The 25,911-nt window shown below is 35.0% G+C and overlaps 1 protein-coding gene across 1 annotated transcript in view; it reads right to left on the bottom strand.

Moving 5' to 3' along the window:
• Positions 1–2,768: 2,768 nt before the first annotated feature.
• The window catches only part of CNTN5 (contactin 5), a 71,551-nt gene continuing 48,408 nt past the window's right edge, over positions 2,769–25,911 (bottom strand). The window contains exons 5-8 of the mRNA XM_030760521.2: positions 16,147–16,333; positions 15,567–15,679; positions 7,092–7,260; positions 2,769–2,872 (exon numbers count right to left, since the gene is read on the bottom strand). Of these exons, the coding sequence (XP_030616381.2) occupies positions 2,769–2,872; positions 7,092–7,260; positions 15,567–15,679; positions 16,147–16,333 (573 nt within the window). The remainder of the gene's footprint in view (positions 2,873–7,091; positions 7,261–15,566; positions 15,680–16,146; positions 16,334–25,911) is intronic.

The following is a 25,911-nucleotide window of genomic DNA, read 5'->3' as shown; positions in this document are numbered from 1 at the left end:
TCCTAACATAGTGATATTTTCAGTGTGAAAACACTACCATAATTATGAGCATATTGTGGTTTGCATAAAATAATGTTACTCATGTAGTTGACAGGAGAGAAGATAAAAGACAATAAAAAGAGAATTATTTATTAAAAAGATCTAATGTTACAAGAACAGTACACAGAACTATTATCTGACTGTGCCTTCCACATGGTATATACCATTATATATAGTATATATACAGACTGCATACAATATATTTAACGGTTTGACATGGGGTCCACAGTACCTTCATTTGGGTATGCAAGGCATTCAATTTCATGAAATTTTTAATTAGGAGGAGTCTTTTTCTTCAGAGTTCAACTGACGTTATATAAAACTACAGTCTGTTTAGTGATTTAAGACTGTGTGGTTACTCTTCCATCCAAGAAAAAGCTGACTCAGTATAATGTACCTTGATAAGGAATGCTGCTCTGCTTTTTACAAAGTAACAAGTATGTAATGCATAAGTACATAAACATTTTAAAACCTGTTTTTAATAGGTTTATGATGCAGAATACATATTCTGTGCATGTTGCATTAAAACATCCCGTATCGCTGATTCCTGTAAGAATATATCAGACATTCTGTATTTAAATATTCTGTCAGATACACACCATCCATCAGCTAGTCAGAAATATTGGTTAATTTGAATTTGCCATGTATTGACATTATATTTCATTGGGCTTTGTTTTATGAGTTTTAGTAATAATTCAATTCTTAAAGTCCGCTAAATCTAGTATGAAACACCATGGAAAATGAAGAAAATGATTTTATTCATCAAATATGAAGTAAAAATTATTGCCCATTCTTTAATATTCTTGCTGCAGTTTTTTCAGATGCACAATCTGCTCCTGCAAGCTATACCATACTTGGAGGGAACTCATATTTTGCCTGCAAAACAGTTACCATCCCTCTATATGCAAAGTCCAGCCTCTCCCACTCCAAAGGAGGTACTCAAGGAAGGCCACTTGGTTGTCATTATTCACAGGCTTTGATATTCACCATCCGTGGTAATTTACTATAATAATCTATTAACCAAAATAGGCTTCTAAATCACTTCTTGTTTGTTTAGGGTTGTCTTGAGCATAATCTCCCCCAAAGAAGATGAGTAACCAACACAAAGAGTGGTTCTGTGTCTCTGAACCCAATTTCTGAGGATGTTCAGAACAGAAACTCCAATCTCTCTTCTGGTTCTACAAGGATTAGCCTCTAGAGCTGGCAGTTTGAGCTCAATACTGCTTCATTTTGCTTGCTGTTAAAGATGTGAATAGAATTAGCAGGTTTAGATTTCATAAAGGAAAAGAAAAGAATCTACCTTTTGTTCTCATATTAACAACACCTGTAAAACGGTAGTTTCTCCAGGCTATTTTTTGGCATATGGCTTTGCAATAACTATCCCTTCAGGAATCTTCTTGGGTCTAATGTGAACTCTGGCATGTTCTCATACTGGTTAGAATATCTGTAAAATATCACATAGAAAACTTTCACCTCACTTTCCGACAACTATCTAGGATCACTTAGGTTCAAGTTGAGTCCTCAAAGAGCAAATGGGTATTACCTCCTAAGCAGTGTATGGCTAGATGGACTAGCTGAGCCCCTGTATTGAGGCCATGTTTCCACACACTGCTTAATTTAAAAAAAAAATCAATTTATCCAAGAGGTCCTCTTTATTTTAATAGTTGGTAAGATTTTATTAATGGCATGTGATGCATGGAACTCTTTAAAAAAATCAACATTTTTTATGCTTGAACCATTTTAATCCATAGACTATCTCTATGCAAAATTACTTGCAGAACAGATTTTCATTGTCCTTAAAATTATTTGCAGTTAGAAGAAAACCTTGGGCCTAATTCAACACCTTTTTTGGCAGTAGGTGGGGAAATGGGGAAGCTGTGTCCCATATTCATTTCATTTTCAAGCTAGCACCCTTAGCAGCATGTCAGTATCTTCAGCTTTTAGTGATCATATATATTTTTTTGTGACTTTATATTTTGTTATTAAAAATAAACATTTACTATATTTGCAGCTAGATAACATAGTACTTGATGAAAAACAATAGCACTTCAGTTCATTTGGACTCACTTTCTATTTACCTTGCACTAATGTAAATGGCTTATTCCCTATCCTAATAACTTGCTCTAGGGATGCATATAGAATAGCATATTGACAAATTTTGCTATTTCACGATGCAATCATACAATATTTTTTAAGAAAATTTTTGTGTATTTATCCTATAATGGACCACACAGTTGAAGTATTTTTTTTATATCTCCTGCTGCTTTGTCAATTGGAATAGTCAGCCAAAGGAAAAATGAAAAACAGTAGACTTGGAGTCTTAAGCAAATTTTTCATTCTCAGTTCTGTATTTGTGTTTGAAACAGATCTGCTAGAGACCACTTGCTTAACAAATGGATGGCACACACTCAGGGTCATCAGATATAAAATCAGATTCCAACATACTAAAAAAGTAAAGAATACATTTGACAGAAATTACCTTTGCTTACAAAATTTATTACGTACAATCTGCATATTTTTATTGGACCAATAACTGTCCTCTCCATTTACAAAAACCAAAGAGAAACCTGACGGATAAGTAATATTCCCCCCAACCTCCTGTAAGTGCAACATGTGTAGTTCCAAGTTTTTAACGCTTATCTCAAGGTCCTGGGTCTCCACTTACATTACACTCTATTCACTGCTGTTATCAAGCTAAAGCAAAGAAAAGCAAATTAAGTCTGTAGTTTTCACCAAGAGGTTGAAGGAATCATCAATGCCAAAAGCAACGTTACTGATGACGAGGACGTGGAAAGAGTGTGGAGGGTTGACTGAGCACTAGTGATTTTCCCACCTGTGGAAAAGAGAAGCATTATATGGACAAAATTATTTTGGTTTTGCCTGAGCTAGAAAAGAGTTGTTTTAGGTATGTTAAGATAAATGAATGCAACATCAATCCTCTTTCTGATGACAGCGTTCCTTGTGCTTATGAAACAAGATATTATCTGGGGTTCTCAAGAGGTATATGGAGGGCAGAAGTGTATATGGAATATTGTGTTAAAAAGGCTGTGTCATGTCAAACAAATACACCTCATCGGAAGATTCAGTATAATTTTCAACATGATGCACTGATGGAAAATATCCCAAATTCCAGGTATGAAAATAAAATAATTTCTATAGTGCACAGTTCAGGAAATGGAGTAAAAATAATTAGCAAAAGTTTGTGGCAACAAGATTTCATAATTTATTTTTTTTATTTTTTAAGTAAATTTTTAAATTTAATAATAAAATATTAATTTATTTAATTTACTTATGGGTCCTTGATTGATTTGACTGTTTCAATTGAGCAGGCTTAAATTATAGGTTCTCATGCCAAACTTGGTAAAGAAAAGGCATCTTTCATTAATCTTACCTCTACCCAGGATAAGTTCTTCCTTCTTGAGACAAAAGCATTGTATACAGTTAATGTATTAGGGTGGTTGCTTGATTAAACTCACTGATTTTAATGTATTAGTCTGAAGAAGTTTTGATAGCTCCATAAATTCACAAACTAAGTACGACCCTTAGACCTAACTTCAGGAATGTTTCTTCAAGCCAGAGGTCTTTGGAAGTATCATCATCATGATTGATATTTAATGAAGGCTTATTATATGCCAAGTACTGTACAAAGCCCTTCATACATGTTATTTAATTTGATCTTCACAACATTCCTATGTAGTAAGTGCTAATATTTATCCTAGTGTTGCAGATGGTACCAGGGCTTAAAAAGATTATAGAAACTTGTTTAAAGTCATTGAGCTAGGTTTTAGTGGAAAGAGATGCTCTTATATGTTGTCTCTATTAAAACAATGATTGGCCTTGATTAAAACCATGATAGACTGATAATAAAATGTATGAATTGATTTTTGGAATTATTCTTCTGTCACATTATCCTCTCTGACCAGACTGAGTGTAACAGGATTCTGGGTGTGATTTTTGTTACAGGATAGAGTCTAAATTTATTTTTCAGATGTTTCTTTAAGAGCCGAAGAAACTTTTGTTTGATAAACTAAACATATACACACTTTAAAAGCAGCAAATCTTCTTTCCTTTGAAAACTGTTACAGCTAAGGCACTAATAAAAGCTATTATTCAACATGTTGGGGAGTGTTACATATATTTCAACTTGTACAAAATGGGGTCATTGTGAAGTGCATGGCCACACGTGAGCTATAAGAAAGGCATGATGACAAAGCCTCACTGGAGTGATATGTGCATGCTTAATAAATGACTGTGAAAACATTCTTTCTCTTTATTTGAGAGTGGCTGCATCCTTGTTAAGTCAACTTACATTACATTTTTACAAAAAAACCCTCACTTTCATAATGCTAAGTAGGATCTATATCTCAAATTCCACATAGAATCCACAAAGCAAAAATAAGCTATTTCAGCATAGCAAAACAAAACAAAACAAAACACAAACAACAACAAACATTGGACTAAGTTCTAGTCCCAGATATAAAACTAACTATTTCACTTGAGCAGGTCATTCAACTTCTTAGGCTTTTGGTTTTTGGAAAAAGATAAGAAGGAAATCAATCGTTGCTCATGTTTTATCGGTCTAAGAAAATACCATGAGATTTCACTTCATTAAAACTCAGGAAATGGGTTGTACTGGCCAAAGTGTTTTATTAACTAAAACATGAAAGTTGATAAATTTTTTTTTATGGAATAGAAGTTACAAGTTAATTAAAATATAAATGGGAGAATCAAGGTGTTTGTAAGTACTTTCAATCTTGGGGGTGATATTATTTGGATGATACTTTAGAATCTGATTGTGTTACAGTTGAAAGGAATTTTGGAGAGCCAGAGAATAATAAAATACTTAACTCATAAGTTTGCTAGGAGAATAAAATAAAATGACATATAGAAAACAGCTAGCACAATGCAAAGAACATGACCAGAGTGCAGTAAATGCTCTTTGTATTGTTGTTATTCGAAATTTAAGACTTATCAAGCAGGCAGAGAGTTGTCATCTTTTTTACTTTTCAGAAATAATCTTTAGTTCTTCAATGTGCTCTTGAAAATCTGAACATTTCAATTGTGAATGAATCAGTGTAGAGACATTATTACCTTTCTTGCTCTTGAAACTATACTTTTATAAATAAATCATAAAGTGTATTAAATATTGTGTGGCCACAATGTATTTAAGTTCTCAGGTCTTTTCACCTGAATTTCTGAAAAAGTTAGATTTTCTGTATCGTGTGATTTTTATTTTTAAATGTTCATTTTGAAATAATTTTAGATGCACAAAAAGTAGTGAGAATAAAATAAAGAATTCATCCAGATTCCTTAAATGTTTATGTTTTATCTTCTTGCTCTATTATTCTCCCTATAAATACATACGTTTATTTCCTGAACCATTTGAAAGTAAGTTGAAGACATGATGTACCTTTACCCCTAAATACTTTAATGTTCATATCCTAAACATAAGGCATTTTCTTGTATACCACAGTACAATTTTTAAAAACAGGAAATTAATGTTGATATAATATTATCTAATTTACAGACATTATTCAAAGTTATCAATTGTCCCAACAATGTCCTTTATCTCATCTTATATTTTTATGCAAGAATTTACTTACCAAGTATTATGGCAACAGCTTTTCCTCAAAGTTACAGTCTATCATATTATTTTTTCCACTATGTTTTCCTTCTATCTCACTTTGTGGCATCAAAAAACAATCATAAGAAATGCCTCTGGTCTTAACCTAAGTTGAGCAATACATTGAATATAATAAAGCCACATTCAGAGCTCTACAGAATATCATTGGATACTTCCCTTTAGGTTGATGCTTCTGCTTGAGAATGACTGCTCAATAAATAATATTCATAATTACCTATTAATTAAATGTACATTAAACATTTTTATACAAGGCCTTAATAAAAATTGCCCAATATTTTCTCAATGAGGCATTTGTTTAATGAAATCTTTTCCTTTCTTTTTTGACTATCTCAATGAAATGACTACTTTCTTCTGAATTTGTAAAAATCTCCCTTCCTTTAATCAGTTTTCTCTTGCTGGTGTAATAATGATGGCAATGGGGTTGAATCCTGGTTCTTCTACTTAGTAATAGTGTGATCTTAGGCAAGTTACTTAAATTTTCTCTGTAAAACAAGAATAATGCAACCTACCTCATAGATTGTTAAGAGGATTAAATAAGATGATGTAAGTAAAGCACTTATGACCGTGCCTTACATATAGCAAGGGCTCAGTCAAAGCTAGAAATGATTAATATTGCTAATAATAACAATGATGCTCAAATAAGTTCTAGAGATCTAATATATAGCATAGTGATTGTAATTAATAAAACTGTAATATATACTTGAAAGTTGTTAAGAATGTAGATTTTAAATGTTCTCACTACAAAAAAGAAATAGCAGTTATATGATGTGATGGAGGTATTAGCTATATTTTTGCAATAACTCTGTGTACATATTTGCAATATACAAGTGTATCAAATCAACTATTGTACACCTTAAACTTATGCAATGCTATATCTCAATTATATTTCAATAAAGTTGGTAAAAGAAAAAAAAACCCAAAACAAAGATATTCAATGAAATTTATAATTTATTTTGAAATCAATAAACACAATCAAATTTTAATTTAAAAAGCATTCCCTTTAAACTTTCCTGTCCCTCACTTTCCATTATCTAATGATAAAGGCAATCATGACAATAGAGAAATGGGTATAATATATTAAATTAGTAAAATACTGGTTAAAAGCAATATTGAAAAGCACAAATGACCAGCAAGACACTACTTGAGATCAGGATAGACAGGGGAATTTCACAAATAAAAATATTTTAATGAAAATGTTAACTCTTTTCTAGATTTGTAGAAATTCCACAGTTGTGAGTGGGCTGCCATGGTTTGTATTAATTGGAGGATCATATAGCAAATCAGAGTAAAATAAGAGAAACTTCAAAATCTCTGAATTATGCAGTCCATCGTGTTAATTTTGATGAGTTTTACATCATCTTAATATTGTTAGTGGTTATCAAATTAAGCCTATTGTGTCAAAACTTACCTGAATATGATGAGACCCTGATTTGGGAGCTAGCGGTTCCATCCCCTCCTTCACTGCATGCTCGAACTTCAATAATATAGACTCCAGCATCAGGGAGTGGGACTACTGCTTGAGGTTTCTGTGTTTCAATAATTTGACTGTTGCTGTGACCCTCTTGCCTATAAAATACCTGGGAACAATATCAGATGTTTAAACATTTGATATTCAATCAAGGATTTCAAATGTTTATTGACTGCCTTCTGTATGTCACATTCTGAGCTAGGTACAGGGAGCTTACAGCTTAGACAGATATGTAAGTAAATGCAATGTATGTGTTATATGCAGCAATGGAATATACATAAGGGGCTATGGGAATACAAAAGAGAGTTTAATTCTGTCTGGTGGTTTAAGGAAGGTTTTTAGGAGAAGGTGATGCTGAGTTAAGTATTTAAAGATAAGTAGAGTTCACCAGTTGGAAAAGGCAGGAAAAAAAGTCTACAAAGAGATAAGAGAAGATTAAAAATACATCTAAGCAATAAGAAAGCAATAGCATTAGAAGACATTTGGGAATAGTGAGAAATTGAGGCTAGAGAAGTAGGTAGTGAGGGGGCAGATCATTGAAAGTCTGTTATTCCTGGTTCTTGAAATGAATAGCATTCTGAGGGAGTACTCAAAGCTGTCATCTTCAAATCATTTGAAAGGAGTAATCAGAAAATTTGTTAAATACATCAATAATAAATCCTTAACAACGTAGAAGATAGCTGAAAGCTTAAAATTATATTGAGTATTTTTATTTTTACTTTTGTGTTTGCCTTTTGGTAAATTGGCATTTGGATATATTGGGTAGCCAAGTTAAGTGTTTTTTGACATCTGTCCATGGTACTAGAATTGAACATGTATTCATGGCAAACAGAGTTTTATAACTACAGATTAGGACACAGAATTATCCTGTGTTTACAGGTCAGAAAACTAATGTCATAGAGATTATATGATTTATACAAGATCATACGGCTAGCTGTAGAAGAAATTGCATTGGAAGATTGGTATTCAGATGATCAGTTCAGAGGTGTTTCACTGTATTATACTGTTTCTACTCATTTGCGCCCAATAAACTTTGTGTGTGTGTGTGTGTGTGTGTGTGTGTGTATAATGGTCAAGTAGCAGCAGTTAAGATTTTAAATGCATTTGCATTGTTTCATTGTTTTAGTGCTTTTATCATAATTGTGAGTATTATGATTGCTTTGCATAATGGAGAGAACAGTGGCTTTGCAGTCTCACAGATCTGGATTCAAAACAATCTCCTACACATTCCTGTCTGAGCAAATTTGAGCAAGTTACTAACCTTTCTAAATCTGAAGTGCCTGTACTGTATAGTAGAGATAATAACACCTATTTCATGGTTTTGTTAGGGAAATGCATGTAAAATGCCTAGCACAGGACCTGGTAAGCTTAATAAGAGAAAGCGACTTTTTCTGTTGCTATTATTGTTCCTTGTCAATGGTCAGTATTTCATTTGCATCATAAAAGATGAACTTCCTTGGGAGACTAGACAAAAATTTATAATACTTTTTGTTTATTAAAAATGTGTTTTGGGCTTCCCTGGTGGCGCAGTGGTTGAGAGTCTGCCTGCCCATGCAGGGGACACGGGTTCGTGCCCCGGTCTGGGAGGATCCCACGTGCAGCGGAGCGGCTGGACCCGTGAGCCATGGCCGCTGGGCCTGCGCGTCCGGAGCCTGTGCTCTGCGACGGGAGAGGCCGCGGCGGTGAGAGGCCCGTACCGCAAAAAAAAAAAAAAAAGTGTTTTGAACTTGAACTAACCTACATACAAGAAAAAAATACTTTAGAAAAGTAATATTTTCATATATTGAAGCATGCCCGTACTCGATCCTCCTTTCTGCATTCTGGTAAAGTATGCTGCCTCCATTTACTTTCTCTGTCTTTCATGGATTTAAATTTACTTCGGAGTCTTGGGAGAGAAGTAAATTCTCTGTAAAAGTATAAAATATGTGCAATAATTCTATCTACTGAAATTCTTATAGGGAAGGAAGCCATAGGTTTAACATAGTTGGGAAGTGGCAAGAGCAACATCAAATATTTTACTGGGTATCTCATGTGAGTTAGGCACAGTGCTATATACTGGAGATTCATCAGAGAATAAGACTATATGGTCCCCTCATGGCACTTACAGTCTAACAGTGGAGACAGATAAACAGTGCAATTGAGTGTGCTATGTGCTGCAGTAGGAAACATATTTGATGCTATAGCCATGTACAGAGTGTTACAGATTTGGGAATCAGAAATATTTCTAGGAGGATGCCTATTGCACATTCTTTTGGCTTTAAAAAATGAAAATTGTATCAGAATTTATGCCTCTCATTTTGACTGTAGCAGCATACTGAATTAGAATTCTGTTCATCCACACGAGGTAATTAGAAAGCAAAATTATGGCAACGAAAAAGTATGTAAATTGGTGAGGATTGGCAGGGGAGTGACTATTTTACAGGACGTTGTTATTATGGTTCAATAAATTACAATCCTTATGACAAAGAAAAATGCAGTCAATAATGCATATCTAATGTGGCTGTAAAATCCAGAGTTGAAGAAAAATGTGTGGATCAGTTGAGATTTAGGAACAAAGGTAAAGGCAGGAAAATATCAGTTAATGGTAGCAAAAGAAGTTTGAGATTAAATGTGGCTTTAAACAATACATCCAGGGAGATGTAGTGCTATGAGTCAATAAGCAGGTATACTAAGTGAAAAGATACATTAAGTTAATGGTTAGTCTTGCGTGATTTAGAGAATCTTTGCTCATTTTAAAGTACTGATTTAGAAGACATGACTACGAATGAGAAATATGAGAAGGTTAAGGAGTTATCAAGACATGTCAGAAATAGTTATTGACAGTAAGAAGACCAGGGAGTACTTTGAGAATCTGGACATTTATAAATTGGAAGTTGCAATGATGGCTATCTCTAGGCATAAAGAAAATTGTCTATTGTCAAGACTATTCTCAAATTCTACTTAAAAAACTTAGCCAAAGAGATGATCCTAAACAAAAATTTAGTGCAGTCCTGTTATTCTCAAAGGCATGATCTAGAAATGGCTAGTTTACATGTCTGATAGTAACAATAATGGTGTGAGTGTGCCTAGAAATATAGCAGAATAAATTTTTGCTAGTTTCACCCACAAGTGTCATTGGAAGGATGGATCCTATTAAATGGAAGGGCTATTCACTTGCTTAGCATCTTGGGTACAATTGTTCTTCACAAAAGTGGGTGAGGAATCCAAAACCCCAGTGGCAATGGGTGGGTGAGGAGGAATCAGCAAGATAGTAGAATCTAGGTGAAAATAAGGTGGGAGGCTCAAGTACCAGTGAGAAGCCACAAGCTGTAGGGTGACTCCAAGGACTTTTAAGAACAGGAGTTCCTATGGCAATTTTCAGATGTTTGTTTGTATGCTGTGCCTTTCACTCTATCTCCCACTGACATTTCCACAAAATCTTCCTTGTATATGTATATACTTGACATTATACAAGCCATTTCTGTTTTAATCTTTAGAAAATATTTTATGATGAAAACATATAAGCATAATCAAATATAGAAATGATGGTATAAACCATTATATATGAGTCTTTTTAACTTGTAGGGATCACAGGAAAGAGGCTGAGTCACATATTTGGAGTAAATATAAGATAAAGTAACAGCTGTAAGATACAAGAAATCAAGGAGACCAGAATGGCCACAGACCTTAGGCTCCCTGAGAAGCTGGAGAAATATAGGGATGGACTTCAAAGTTCCACAGGCTGTGGAATACAATTTCAGTTCAAGTGTACCTATATCTCAGGAGTCTGGCAGGCCCTAACTGATATCTAAATGGAATAAACAAACAAAAATTTCTGTCTATATTGATGGATCATATAATAACTAGTAAGCTTTGAGCCTGATTTTCCCCATACTCTCCCTAGCTCTATAAATACCAGAAAGTAGAGGTGAGGGAGAAGATGTATGGTGAAGAGGTCGTATATCCAGGAAAGGATATTTCTAGATATAGACAGAAAAATGAGACCCTGTTTTCTTGATATGTAGCCTGAAGCCCTTATCCTGAATTCCCTCTGAGTGCTTTTGTCTTCTGAATGGACAGAAGTCTGTCTTGGTGGGGAAGGGGATATTTGCACAAGGGAAAGCATAGCCCCTGGATATTTAGCATTTATTTTCTCTTTCACTTAAGTTTAAGTCTGTATAAGGAGAATAAGGTGGGGATAAGATGGCTGTTTTACTTTATAATCTTGGTAAGTTTCTTTCACAGTACAAAGAAAAAATATTCTCCATTCTCAAGATCATTAAGGAGAATTATGGCTAAATATACTTTAGTTTTGTTATTGGCATTTCTTTGGAAGTGGTAGTAACAGACATAACATGTGCCAAAATTAGTAAGGATTCTAGATTCAGACCTCAAGCTAGTGGAGTCATAAAAACAAAGTTTTCTTCATTTAAAAATACTTATTTGGGAAAAATAAGTTAAATTAGGAAATTTCTTTGAAGTTTTTATTCCACTTTCCTGATTATATATATATATATATATATATAAAGAAAATATGCAGCTAATCTGAATTGGGAAATGTAAAATAAAGTCAAATATTAAAATGACCTGAAGAAGTGATGAATATGCTAAATAAACTCCCAAATTTGACTCATATTTTTAGGTGGGAAGCTATTTTGTTTGAGTGGAAATAATTTGTAGCCATGTCTACAAATGACAATTATTTTCCAGCATTTTTCTTGTTCTTCATGCTTCTATTCCTCTTGCTTATTAATAGAAGCTGTGATATCTTAAAAGTATTACTTTTAAATCTGGACTTCTTAAACAAAATCCCAAGAAGTCCAAGTTCTCTTGGACAGTCTCAAAGAGCAGTGAGAAATTTCAGTACTAGCAAATTCTATTTATCTGAATAGATTCAATTTTAATGTGTTTCCTGTGACACTGTCATATATGGTTCAATTCCATCGTTCTTTCACTATAATCTTGGTCACTTTTGAAGTCCCTGATAAGATGTTGTGGTGGGGAGACCTTCTTTTTCTCTTAACACCTTTGAACCAAATTTCCTTTGTTATTGTATCTTTCTCTGGTAATATCTTGTCCTTATGTATGTTGCTGACACCTCAATCTGTGGAATCAAATAAAGGAGTAAGATTCATGCTTCCTTAGAAAATGGGTTGGTCTAATTCCAAGCTCTGCTGTTTTATCTTATTATCTTATGTTTTTTTTGTGGTTTATTTTTTTGAGAATAAATTGCATCTAGTATATAATATCTTAACTATAAAAAGGAATAGTTTAATGGATTATTTATGGATCAAGCCTATGGAACAAATCCATTTTTCTCCATATTTATCACATTTAATCATTTTCACAATCTGGAAAATTTCTAGGTGAGGACGTTTTCTTAATTCATCCATCTTAAACTGGACTTGATATAAAACATGGAATATACAATCCCTGCATTTTAAACCTCAGGCATTAACTCCTAGTTTCCAGCTTCAAATTTACATACCATGTATATTTCTAGTGATCTCTTTTGATTTTACAAGCAAAGTAACTTGGCCAGGACAAAAAGTAAAAATAAATTTACTTTCCTTTTGATATTGCAATTAATTGTGGAAGTTCTCTCTTGCCCTGATTAGCAGGAAATCCTCTACTGCAAATTTTCCAAGAATCTCAAGAGGCAAACTTAGTCTTAATACAGCAAGCTTACCTCAAATTACCTCATGGAAAGAGAAAAAATTAGTGTGTTGACATGTCCCTAATTTTGTTAATTTTTTTGTGACAGCCACACACAATTATGTTTAAGAAGATGGGGCTCTTAAGAGTGGTGCCACTCTTGGTCTGGCAGTAGTTTTTTGGGGATGTAGTAGGAATCAAAGTCTTCTCCCTCTGAGTACCATACTAGCCACTCCATATTTGTATGAACCTCCCTCCAGATGGTACAGCTCTTTCGTTGCATGCAGATCCTTGCCTAAGGCTGCAGTAGTGCTCCTCCAACTCATGCTTAGAAAAGGGGGCTCCAAGCTTGTGTCCTTTGGGTTCCATCTCTTTAGTAAATATTCACAGCTACTGTTCCTAATCATATTCCTGTACCATTATGCCTGTGTCAATAGGAGCTTTCATGGTTAATCACCTGCCCTGTGAAAACCAGACCTTCCCAGGAGAATCCAGGCTCTATGTTAAGCCTCAATCATCAATCTGAAGTCCCCTTTCCCTCACAGGGCACTTTGTCTCATTCCTGCCAGTAGGTCTCTAACTGGGGATTAGCCCATACATCAGAAGTTCTAATAAGGTTTAGTTACAAAAGAACAGGCTTTGAGGTCTCACTCCATTTGTTATCAGCAGAGTCCTTTCTTAGGAACTAGATTTTCCTTCTCAGGGACATAAGGAGGTGAGACCATTTCAAGGAAATAAAAGAAAAAAATCCTCTGTCGACATGTACCTACTTGTCATTATTTATACAACTAAGATGGACCATGTTAGTGATTACCCCCTCCACAACAATGTATTCCAGGTGACTGGTGCTGTCTTCATTGAGACAGAACTGGCAGGCAACTTTTAAAGATCAGTTTCTTCTGTTAAAATATTTAAAAATTCCACCTTACTAGGTGGGATTCTTCCAATAACAATAAGAAAGACAGTAGCTATTTTTCAATGAGCACTTCTTATATGCTAAGCATTTTACACAAATTATCTTACTTAATCCTTAAAATAATCTGTATAATATGTTATCATTATTTTTGCATTTTTTTGAAGTTAAAATGAAACTCAAGTTAAGCAACTAGCTCAAAGTTACACAACTGGGATTTGAACTCAAGTCTGTCTGACTCAGAAGCCGGTTCTCTTTTCCCATTCCACCACAAAACATGGGAAGGCCATGATAGGAAAAACACACAGCTGATAGTACACACTTGTGAGTAATTGCATAAAATACCTCAAGTTGGGTCAAAAATTAATTTATTCATCCACTCTAGAAATGTTAGGGATAAAGAGATGAGTAAGACAGAGGCCTTGCTTTCAATCATATATAAACAGCTTGGGGAGACAGTCACGTGGAAAGAGGTGAGCAATGACAGAAGTAGAAGTGGCAAATGCGAGCAACAAGGAGGGTCATCCCACCTGGGAGCCCTATGCCAAGGCTCATGTATTCTCCATGTGGTATGGTATTTCTTTTCTCACCTGAAAGGTGCCTGAAGCCAAATGGATCTTCTAGGCAGTCATATGCTTTTATCTAGCTCTTTCTTGCGTCTATTTGCCTCTCCAGTTTGGGAGATTGCTTGCTAGAGTTCTAATGACATTAGATTTTTTCTCGGATGGTCCATCACCATTTCTGGCCAGACTGCTACCCTTAATCATTGAAGGGTATCTTTGCCTTAGAATACAAGTTGTGAGGATGAGGGGAAGGATGTGGAAAGAAGAGGACTAAGAGAAGGATACAGAAGATGGCACATCTGCCCTCCCCCCAAAGATCAAATTCAATACCCACGCGGATTAGGACAGATTTGAGTGTGAGTGTTTAATTGTGAGGATGTCTATGATCCATACCAATCATAGTCTGTAAGAATTGCTACAGTTTGTGCCTTAAGATATTCTTAATGGGAATTATCTAACTTAAAAATATATTCCATTTATAACTTTTTCAATTTTTAGCTTCAGAATTTTAGCACTTTATATACAAAGTGCTGTGTTACCATCTCTGATAGTTGAACAGCCACCTAAATGATGCTTTTCAGTCAAATATTATCATTGAAATTTAAAAATAAAATCTGCTATAAATAATATTCCACTAATGAATCAGTATGAGTTTAAGACAATAATAAATAGAATCTGATGTTATGGAAAAAGAATTTGAAATTCAGCCAATTCAGTATATTGACCACATATTTTAAAATCAGAGACAAAGCTGTTTTTCAAAAACAAACTGCCTAAACATTTTTATATTTGCAGATCTCTTGCTGGCACATAGCACGATGACCATATGTGAAATGTTGTATCTATTTTGGAGCTTGCTGTCTCTCTCCATGGTCTCTTTCCTATCCCCTGTGCTGACGCTAGCATTTTTTCTTCTTGTGTTTCTTTGCTAATGGAAAGTCTTTATACTCAAACTATGTGGTCCAGTCTTTTCCATCTGCCAGGACAGTTTGTCTTTGGGAAGAGAATGTCAAGACTCTCTAAGTTCTGCTTGTCCTGACACTGTTTCATGAGCCATTTTTACCCTGTATTCAAATTGTTGTTGTCTTTCCTACCCATTCCCTTCTTGTGCCTTGTGTAGCTGAAACTGATTTTGATTGCCTTGGATTCCCCACTGCAGGAAGGCTCTTTCTAAGATACAGGTAGAAAAATGATTGAGAAAAAAATAGGTATGTTAATAGGTCTTTATACACCTTTTAAATTACACATCCTCACATTAGCAATTTTTTAGATGAGAGTCTATCCAAAGAGTGAAAAAACACTGACCTTGTAGCCCATGACTTCAGACTCGTTGGCTAATGGTCTGACAGGTTCCCAGTCCAGAGAAAGCTGAGAGCCTTGCTGCTCCCACCTGAGGTTGTTAGGTGCTTGACTGGGGGCTACAAAATAAAAAGCAAAAGTGAGTGGATGAAGAGTCTTAAATACATTTATTCACTTAAATCCTTGTATTTCAGTCTTTTCTTGTGTTCAGTCTTTTCTTGTGAGTACATCAGTCTTTTCTAGTTGACTGGCACCATAGGCTTCTTTCCAGCTAGAGTCAGAGAAGGAAGGTTTTGCTCCAGGAGTGTCATTTTAATAGCTACTCTGCTGAGTTTTTGAACCTGAATCCTTTTATCTCCCTTCTGTGTCAAAATCGCTTAGCCTTGTTTCACAGGAAGATAACCCTTATCTACTATGAATACAAAATTTTCTGAGCTAGTTTTGGAATTCAGATCTAAGCATGAAGCAAGACTATAAATCAAAACTCCTCTTCAACTCTGCTTTTTATGTACCTCACATGGCTTTCAGAAATGTTAAAAGATGTTTCCCTTTTGTCTGAAACAAACAAAAAGCCCAGGTCACTTACGGGATTTCTTTGTGGTTGCACTCACTTCACTGCTAGGTGGCCCATATCCAGCTCCATTATAAGCTCTCACTGTGAAGTGATATAATGTATTTCCTTCTAATCCTGTCAGGATGACAGATGACTCATTCCCCCTAGTTTTGATGGTTTCTGCTGCATCTTCTTGTTCCATGTCTTTCCTATAGCCAATCTGTCAACATGAAAGATTAATTTTAAAGTTTCTCCTGTGCTTATGATTGTTGATTTTTTTTCCCCCTTTGGATGTTTCTCAAACCCATCCCTGGGAAATCACTCCTGTATCATCCAATTAACAGGTTCTACTAATGAGGCTAAAATCACTATCTTGGCCACTGCATGATTTGCAGCTGTGTAAACTGCAGCAACTTAGCAAAGCAATGAAAGGTGCTACCTTGTAACCTGGTAGTATGAAGAATCATTCAAATAAATTGAAGAAGTTCTTTTCTCATAGGTCATCAGAACCAGTTCCCATTCAAAGCCATGGGGCTTTTAATGAATTATTTGAGAAAGAGGCATGAGAAATATTTCCTCCTGGGCCCCACACAAAGGTGAATCACACAGCTGGATGGATTTAACAGAGGAGAGGCGACAGAACACTCATGATAATTTGGAATGGTTTAAATGCAGAGAAATGGCTTTGCTAGGATATGGGAGGGCGGCAGAAGGGAACAGCTCTTTGTCAAAGCACAGTTTTTGCATTGAGGTGATCTTCCCTGGTTATGAGCTCCTGGTGGCTGGTCTCATACAGATCTTGATCCCTTTATGAGATTCAATAATTACCTCTGTGTACCTAAAGCTTAACCTTATTCGGACACTGGAATTTAACCATGCATAAAGGCACAAGAGAGTAGTTTTCTTACCCCTACTTATTTACTGCGGTAAAAATAATGGAAGAGTGATTCTTCTTTCTCCAATTAATTACTGTGGTGAAAGAAGTGGACTGCTGCATACATTTCATCATCCTTCAAGTGCTTTTTCTACTCTGCAGGCTAGAAAACCAAACATCACATTTTCCAGATTCTGGCTTACCTAAGGTTGATGCTACAAAATTTGGGCAGTGAGGAGTTTGTTTGGAACTTGAGATATTCTGGAGCATGCCTAGGACTACCAGTACCTTGGGGCCGTAGGAAGTCACTGTAGGCTCCTACCTCTCAGGAAAAACATTTGAGTCACTGTACCATATTAAAATGCATCTACCAGCCTAGATGATGGCTAAAGACAAAGGGTGTAAGAAATGGGTAGAGGGGGAAGAAAGTTACAAATTATAACTGCAGCCTTATGAAATGAAGACTGTAAGAGCCATATTTTCTTCCTTATACTGTTTTATAACTAAATATTAAATAACCTGGGTCTCTTCCTTTCTTGTGATAGAGTGTTGTGGGTAGGTAAATTTCTAATGTAGTTCATTACAGGAGATGGACAGACTGACTAATGGAAATTTCCTTGGCTTTCCCTTTTAGGGAGATGGTGGGTACATTTTCATTTGTTTAAGAGATACTTGCACAATGGAGCATTGTCATTGCCAGTTGTTGCTTTTGGGGAGTTGTTGAATGGGGAGAAGGATGTGTATGGATGTTGAGTAACCAAAGGGATATGGTACTTTAGCTTTCAGCATCCATTTCACCCTCATTCTAGTGTCTTCCTGGACTTAAGAGATGCAAAGATAAAAATCATACTTTCAAGACTCCCTTGCAGTTAGGGCTCTGAATATGTTTTAGGCTTAACCAGTCAGTTGCCATGCCTGGTATTTGAAAGTAAAAATGAGATGGAGAGTGAATTTCTACAAATTCTGTTTCTTTTGCCTATGAGTTTAGTAATGGAGACATTATTTTTCCTTTCCCCTCCACCGCCTGACTGTAGCAGCAAAAATGAATGGCTTATTGTCTAACCATTAGCTTTATGGGAGTCAAGGAGCCAGGCACAAGACATCCATCTTATTGGTGCAAATTATAGCAAACATGGCAGGATTCTGGAACAGGCAGTAATAGCAGAGGCTTCCAGATCACAGAGGCTTCCTGAATGTGGTGCCATTTTGTTCATGGTGGCTTCCAAACCATGGCAGTGGAGTGTGGGACTAGGGCTGGAGAATTCCTGTTTTTAGAAGACATCAGTGTCTTCCTGGTGTCTTAGTCTTATTGACTAGCTTTAACAGTTACTTTTGAAAGATCACCCTGGAGTCTGGTAATTTAACTCAATAATTCTGTAAACCATTTAATACTTATAATAAAACACTTCTTACTTAAACTAGTTAGAGTAATTTAGTTCTTTGCAATTAAACACTGCCTGACACACCTACACAGATCTTGAATATGAATATATATATATATGGTTAATAAGATAATCATAATCAAATTTCTATTTCTCATCCCTGTCTCTTCATAGATTTGACCTGGCATACAGCTGAGTGACTGAACTTCAGAAATTTGTTTGATTAAGCTGAAATGCTCTAACACTGCCTTCTGTACTATGTTTGCCCCATTAGTCCCGGTTCCAAGAACTAACTTATCTTGCTTGGTCTCGAGCATACTTTTAACTGAAGAAATCTAAGTTATTTTCAAACTACAAAATTTGATGAGATGTTGTTGGATGAACAAATGTGTATCTTTCTCCTTCCCAGTGACATATCTGATTTCTAGGTCTCTGCTTCAATTTAGGCAATAATCTAGCCAATTTTCTTTAATTGGCTAGATTATTTTAAGTTAGTTAAATATATATATTTGAGGGAGTTGAATGTGATTAAATTCAGCAAATTATAGATTTTGATACAAACACAGATTTCAATACAAATTCTGGACTTCTAAATATTGAATTTTTTTAACATCTTTATTGGAGAATAATTGCTTTACAATGGTGTGTTAGTTTCTGCTGTATAACAAAATGTCAGCTATACGTATACATATATCCCCATATCCTCTCCCTTTTGTATCTCCCTCCCACCCTCCCTATCCCACTCCTCTAGGTGGTCACAAAGCACCAAGCTGATCTCCCTGTGCTATGCAGCTGCTTCCCACTAGCTATCTATTTTACATTTGGTAGTGTATATATGTCCATGCTACTCTCTCACTTCGTCCCCGCTTACCCTTCCCCCTCCCCGTGTCCTCAAGTCCAGTCTCTATGTCTGCGTCTTTATTCCTGTCCTGCCCCTAGGTTCTTCAGAACCATTTTTTTTTTTTTTTTAGATTCCATATATATGTGTTAGTATACGGGGTGTGTTTTTCTCTTTCTGACTTACTTCACTCTGTATGACAGTCTCTATGTCCATTCACCTCACTACAAATAACTCATTTTTTTTCTTTTTATGGCTAATATTCCATTGTATATATGTGCCACATCTTCTTTATCCATTCATCTGTCGATGGACACTTAGGTTAAATATTGAATGTTTAATTTTCTGATGAATCACCACAAAATTAAACATCCCAAGTAAAAGATAAAATGTTTGGAAGTAACTGATTGTGAGAAAACACAAATACTAGCTGCATCAGGTAAAACCTGTGATAAATCTAAAAAATCCACACATTATTTCTTTTTCTGGCATATTGAAAAAAAGAGCTGGAGAAGTTATGACCTTCACAGTGAAATAATAATTTTATTTAGTACATTTTTTTTTGATGGAGGATAGGGTAAATCAGAAAAACAGAAAAATATTTGGAGTTTAGCATCGTGCTTATTTAGTGATTCTTAACTTGGAATTGAGATAATATAGTATTCATAAGTCACACTGTACCTCTGAAAGTTGAAAGTTCCTCTTCATTCAATTTATTTCTTCATGATTCAATTCTATCCTGATGATAGATTTTATCAAGCTATAAACTTTGAACTCTGTATGAGATCATTTGAAATAAGGTTAAAAACATTTAAAAAGATATAAATATCTGAAACTGGAAGAATAGGTAACCTGCTATTTTATCGCCCTCACACAATTGGGGATTTTTTTGTGTTTATCCCTTCCTGTATTTTTATTACATATAGTTAATATAATTATGTAACTACTTTTCTTCTCTAACATTATAGTCACATATAAATATTTTCCCATTTTTTATATCAATACTAAAAGCCTATCATATGTCTTGTGTACCAAATATCATTTAACCACTTTTCTATTGTGGAACATTTGGGTAGCTTCCAACTTTTGCTCTCTTAATTAAAATGTTGCCATGAATATGTTCATGTACATTTTTTCCCACATATTGGAATAATTCCCCAGAATAGAATTCCAGACAGGTGATTATGGGGTCTAAGATTATTGAGATTTTTATGATTTTGATACAAAAATGCCACACTGGTTTTCAAATAGTTTGCACTAATTTTCACTTGCAACAAAAGTGTATGAATCTGAGAGATACGCCAAAATGTTGCAAGCTCTAGGCACATCATGGTTTTGGAGTCAGAAGGCCTAAATTTTAATCTTATTTTTGATATCTATAAGCTTCATATAATGGGACAAGTTACTTAACCACTGAATCTCTATAACCTTGTTTATAAAAACCTCAGTTTTATGAATAGTTTTAGACAGCTCCCTTATTGTCACCCAACTACTTGAACTATTTTGTTTCTTGATGGCTTAACATTTCTGATTTTTGTAATTTGTGTTTACTTTTTTGCTATCCTTCATATTGTTTTGTTTTTTAACTTTGTTCCTCCAAATTATGTAATATTAATAGTGGCAGGCAGGAAGCATGAATTCTGAGTCAGCTGATAACTTTAAGATTGTAGATTTGAACCTAAATCTAGATGGTTTTTCTTAGTAGATAACCTATTTTTTTCCAAAGTTGATTCTCCATAATGATGATTTTAACTAAGCAGATAACATATTCAATCATCTGATGTGATGATTCTAAGATATCCATGTCATACACAGTCTGGTTCCCTTACATGAATTTACAGGATCTAAAATCCATGAATGCTGCTATATGGAGTCAGTGGTTGCTGGATGAGCTATGAACTTTCCCCTACTTCCCAGTCTTCATTCAGTCATATATATAATCACTAAAGAATTCTTATTAGTATTTTATATTCTCCTGTCTGATTTTTGTTACTTGTTAGATTTTAAAAAGACAATTCTTAGCTCCTGTATTCACTTGTTTTTATAATTTAAATTGCACTCAATGATCACTGCTCATTCAATAGTGTACTCCCTGAATTTAATACAGACAGCTCTACTTTCTGCTGTTATTTAATGTTGCAAAACAAAAATGTGATTTTTGCACCATTGAAAGTAATTTATTCTCTAGACTAATAAGGCTAGAGTTTTTATTTTTTTAAGTTTTTCTTTTTTTAATTTATTTATTTTGGCTGTGTTGGGTATTTGTTGCTATGTGTGGGCTTTCTCTAGTTGTGGTGAACAGGGGCTATTCTTCGTTGCGATGCATGGGTTTCTCATTGTGGTGGCTTCTCTTTGTTGTAGAGCACAGGGTCTAGGTGTGTGGGCTTCAGTAGTGTGGTGTGCAGGCTCAGTGGTTGTGGCTCTTGGGCTCTAGAGCGCAGGCTCAGTAGTTGTGGTGCACAGGCTTAGTTGCTCTGTGGCATATGGGATCTCTCCAGACCAGGGCTCGAACCTATGTCCCCTGCATTGGCAGGTGGATTCCTAACCACTATGCCACCAGGGAAGCCAAAGTTTAGAGTTTTAAAAAATAATCAAAATGCATATTGAAATGTAAATATTTTACCATACTTTGAGAACTTCAAAACTATTAATTTAATTACTTTTTCAAAAAATTGTTTTGAATATGTATTATTTACCATGCACTGTGCCTGTTGGCAACTGGGGTAATGGTGAGCCCAAAAAGACACTGCATAAGACTCATCAGGAAAAAAAGGGAGAAGACTCAAATCAACAGAATTAGAAATGAAAAAGGAGAAGTAACAACTGTCACTGCAGAAATACAAAGGATCATGAGAGACTACTACAAGCAACTATATGCCAATAAAATGGACAACCTGGAAGAAATGGACAAATTCTTAGAAAAGTACAAACTTCCAAGACTGAAGCAGGAAGAAGAAGAAAATATGAACAGGACAATCACAAGCACTGAAATTGAAACTGTGATTAAAAACCTTCCAACAAACAAAAGTGTAGGGGCAGATGGCTTCACGGGTGAATTCTAAAAATCATTTAGAGAAGAGCTAACACCTTTCGTTCTCAAACTCTTCCAAAATATAGCAGAGGGAGGAACACTCCCAAATTCATTCTACAAGGCCACAATCAGCCTGATACCAAAACCAGACAAAGATGTCACAAAAAAAGAAAATTACAGGACAATGTCACTGATGAACATAGATGCAAAAATCCTCAACAAAATACTAGCAAACAGAATCCAACAGCACATTCAAAAGATCATACACCACGATCAAGTGGGGTTTATCCCAGAAATGCAAGGATTCTTCAATATAAGCAAATCAATCAATGTGATGCACCATATTAACAAATTGAAGGATAAAAACCACATGATAATCTCAATAGAAGCAGAGAAAGCTTTTGACAAAATTCAAGACCCACTTATGATAAAACCTCTCCAGAAAGTGGGTATAGAGGGGACATACCTCAACATAATAAAAGCCATATATGACAAACACACAGCTAATATCATTCTCAATCAATCACCTCAAAAGATGAAAGCATTTCCTCTAAGATCAGGAACAAGACAAGGGTGCCCACTCTCATCACTATTATTCAACCTAGTTTTGGAAGTTTTAGCCATGGCAATCAGAGAAGAGAAAGAAAAAGAAAAAAGGAATACAAATTGGAAAAGAAGAAGTAAAACTGTCACTCTTTGCAGATGACATGATACTATACATAGAAAATCCTAAAGATGCCACCAGAAAACTACTAGAGCTAATCAATGAATTTGGTAAAGTAGCAGGATACAAAATTAATGCACAGAAAACTCTTGCATTCCTATACATCAATAATGAGAAATCAGAAAGAGAAATTAAAGAAACACTCCCATTTTCCTTTACAACAAAAAAAGCAAAATACCTAGGAATAAACCTACCTAAGGAAGCAAAAGACCTGTATGCAGAAAACTATAAGACACTGATGAAAGAAATTAAAGATGATACAAACAGATGGAGAGATATACCATGTTCTTGGATTGGAAGAATCAACATTGTGAAAATGACTCTACTACCCAAAGCAATCTGTGGATTCAATACAATCCCTATCAAACTACCAATGACATTTTTCACAGAGCTAGAAAAAGAAATTGTAGAATTTGTGTGGAACCAAAAAAAACCCTGAATAGCCAGAGCAATCTTGAGAAACAGAAATGGAGCTTGAGGAATCAGGCTCCTTGACTTCAGAATATACTACAAAGCTACAGTAATCAAGCGAGTATGGTACTGGCACAAAAACAGAAATATTGATCAATGGAATAAGATAGAAAGTCCAGAGATAAACTCACACACATATGGTCACCTTATCTTTGATAAAGGAGGCAAGAATATATAATGGAGAAAAGACAGCCTCTTCATTAAGTGGTGCTGGGAAAATTGGATAGCTACATGTAAAAGAAAGAAATTAAACACTTCCTGACACCATACACAAAAATAAAATCAAAATGGATTAAAAACCTAAATGTAAGGCTAGACACTATAAAACTCTTAGTGGAAAACATAGGTAGAACATTCTATGACATAAATCACAGCAAGATCATTTTTGACCCACCTCCTAGAATAATGGAAATAAAAACAAAAATAAACAAATGGGACCTAATGAAACTTAAAAGCTTTTGCACAGTAAAGGAAACCATAAACAAGACAAAAAGACAACCTTCAGAGTGTGAGAAAATATTTGCAAATGAAGCAACTGACAGAAGATTAATCTTCAAAATATACAAGCATTCATGCAGCTCAATATCAAAATAACAAATAACCCAATCTATAAATGGGTGGAAGACCTAAACAGACATTTCTCCAAAGAAGATATACAGATTGTCAACAAACACATGAAAAGTTGCTGAACATCACTAATTATTAGAGAAATGCAAATCAAAACCACAATAAGGCATCACCTCACACCAGTCAGAATGACCATCATCAAAAAATATAAAAACAATAAATGCTGGAGAGGGTGTGGAGAAAAGGGAACCCTCCTGTACTGTTAGTGGGAATGTAAATTGATACAGCCACTATGGTGAGCAGTATGGAGGTTCCTTAAAAAACTAAAAATAGAACAACCATATGACCCAACAATCCCACTACTGGGCATATACCCTGCGGAAACCATAATTCAAAAAGAGATATGTACCCCAATATTCACTGAAGCACTATTTACAATAGCCAGGACATGGAAGTAACCTAAGTGTCCATTGCCAGATGAATGGATAAAGAAGATGTGGCACATATATACAATGGAATATTACTTGGCCATAAAAAGAAATGAAATTGAGTTATTTGTAGTGAGGTTGATGGACCTAGAGCCTGTCATACAGAGTGAAGTAAGTCAGAAAGAGAAAAACAAATACCATATGCTAAAACATATATATGGAATCTAAAAACAAAAAATCGTTCTGATGAACCTAGGGACAGGACAGGAATAAAGATGCAGACATAGAGAATGGACTTGAGGACACAAGAGGGCAAGGGGAAGCTGGGACGAAGTGAGAGAGTAGCATTGACATATATACATTACCAAATGTAAAATGGTTGGCTAGTGGGAAGCTGCTGCATAGCACAGGGAGATCAGCTTGATGCTTTTTGACAACCTAGAGGGGTGGGAGGAAGGCTCCAGAGGGAGGGGATATGGGTATATATATATATACATATAGCTGATTCAGTTTGTTGTACAACAGAAACTAACACAACATTGTAAAGCAATTGTACTCCAATAAAGATTTTTTTAAAAAATTAAATAAAAACAATTTAAAAAAATGTAAAAAACCCCACAAAGGTTACAGTCACATTAGAATAAAAATATTAAATAGGGATAAATCTAAGGAAAGATTTGCAAGGTCAGTATAGACAAAGATCAAAGAAGGTTTAAAAAAAAGAGGGATATAATAATCATGGATTAGATTTAATATTGCAAGTGGATAATTCTACCAAAATTTTCCTCTGTACTCAGCTCTCTTCAAAACAGACCCAAACTGCAAACAGACCTAATATCCATCAATGGAAGAATGATAAATAAATTGTGGCATACTCACAAATGAAATTTAGGAGAAAACGCATAAAAATATGGATGAATATTACCGATATAATGTTGAGTGAAAAATACAAGACATAAAAAGCTCCATATGATTCCCAAAACTAGTAAAACCAATCAGAAGTCAGGATACTTGGTTTTTGTTTTTGTTTTTGGTGGGGGTGTGGGGTTCAGAATAAGGATAATGACTATAAGAGACACAAGGTGATTCTCTAGTTCTTAGAAATGTTTTGTTTCCTGACCTGGATTGTGGTTACACAGGTATGTTCACTTCGTGATAATTCACTGAGCTGTACATTTATGGTTTGTGCACTTTTCTATATGTAGGTTAAAAAAAGTCTTGCCCTTTGAAAATAAAGTCTCAGCCGTTTTGTAATTAGCAAATAGTCAATTAGTAATTGGCATTTTTATAATGCTAAGCATGTCTTTTGCAAAACTTCATTTTTGTGTGTGTTCAAACACCTTATAATATTTCTATATTTCTTAGTATAGTAAGCAAGACCATGTCTGTATCTAACTCTTCAACACTCATTGAATTAGGACCTCTATGCCACAAGTATGTTGTCAGGTACTTAAGATAAAAACCCAACCCTCAAAAGGAAGAT

Source organism: Delphinapterus leucas, chromosome 7 (genome assembly GCF_059928025.1).
Source record: "Delphinapterus leucas isolate spDelLeu-1000000601 "Yukka" chromosome 7, BTC_Dleu_Yukka2, whole genome shotgun sequence".
In the NCBI taxonomy this organism is placed as follows: domain Eukaryota; kingdom Metazoa; phylum Chordata; class Mammalia; order Artiodactyla; family Monodontidae; genus Delphinapterus; species Delphinapterus leucas.
Note: the sequence above shows the minus strand (reverse complement) of the source record. Positions and strands in the feature narration are given on the sequence as shown.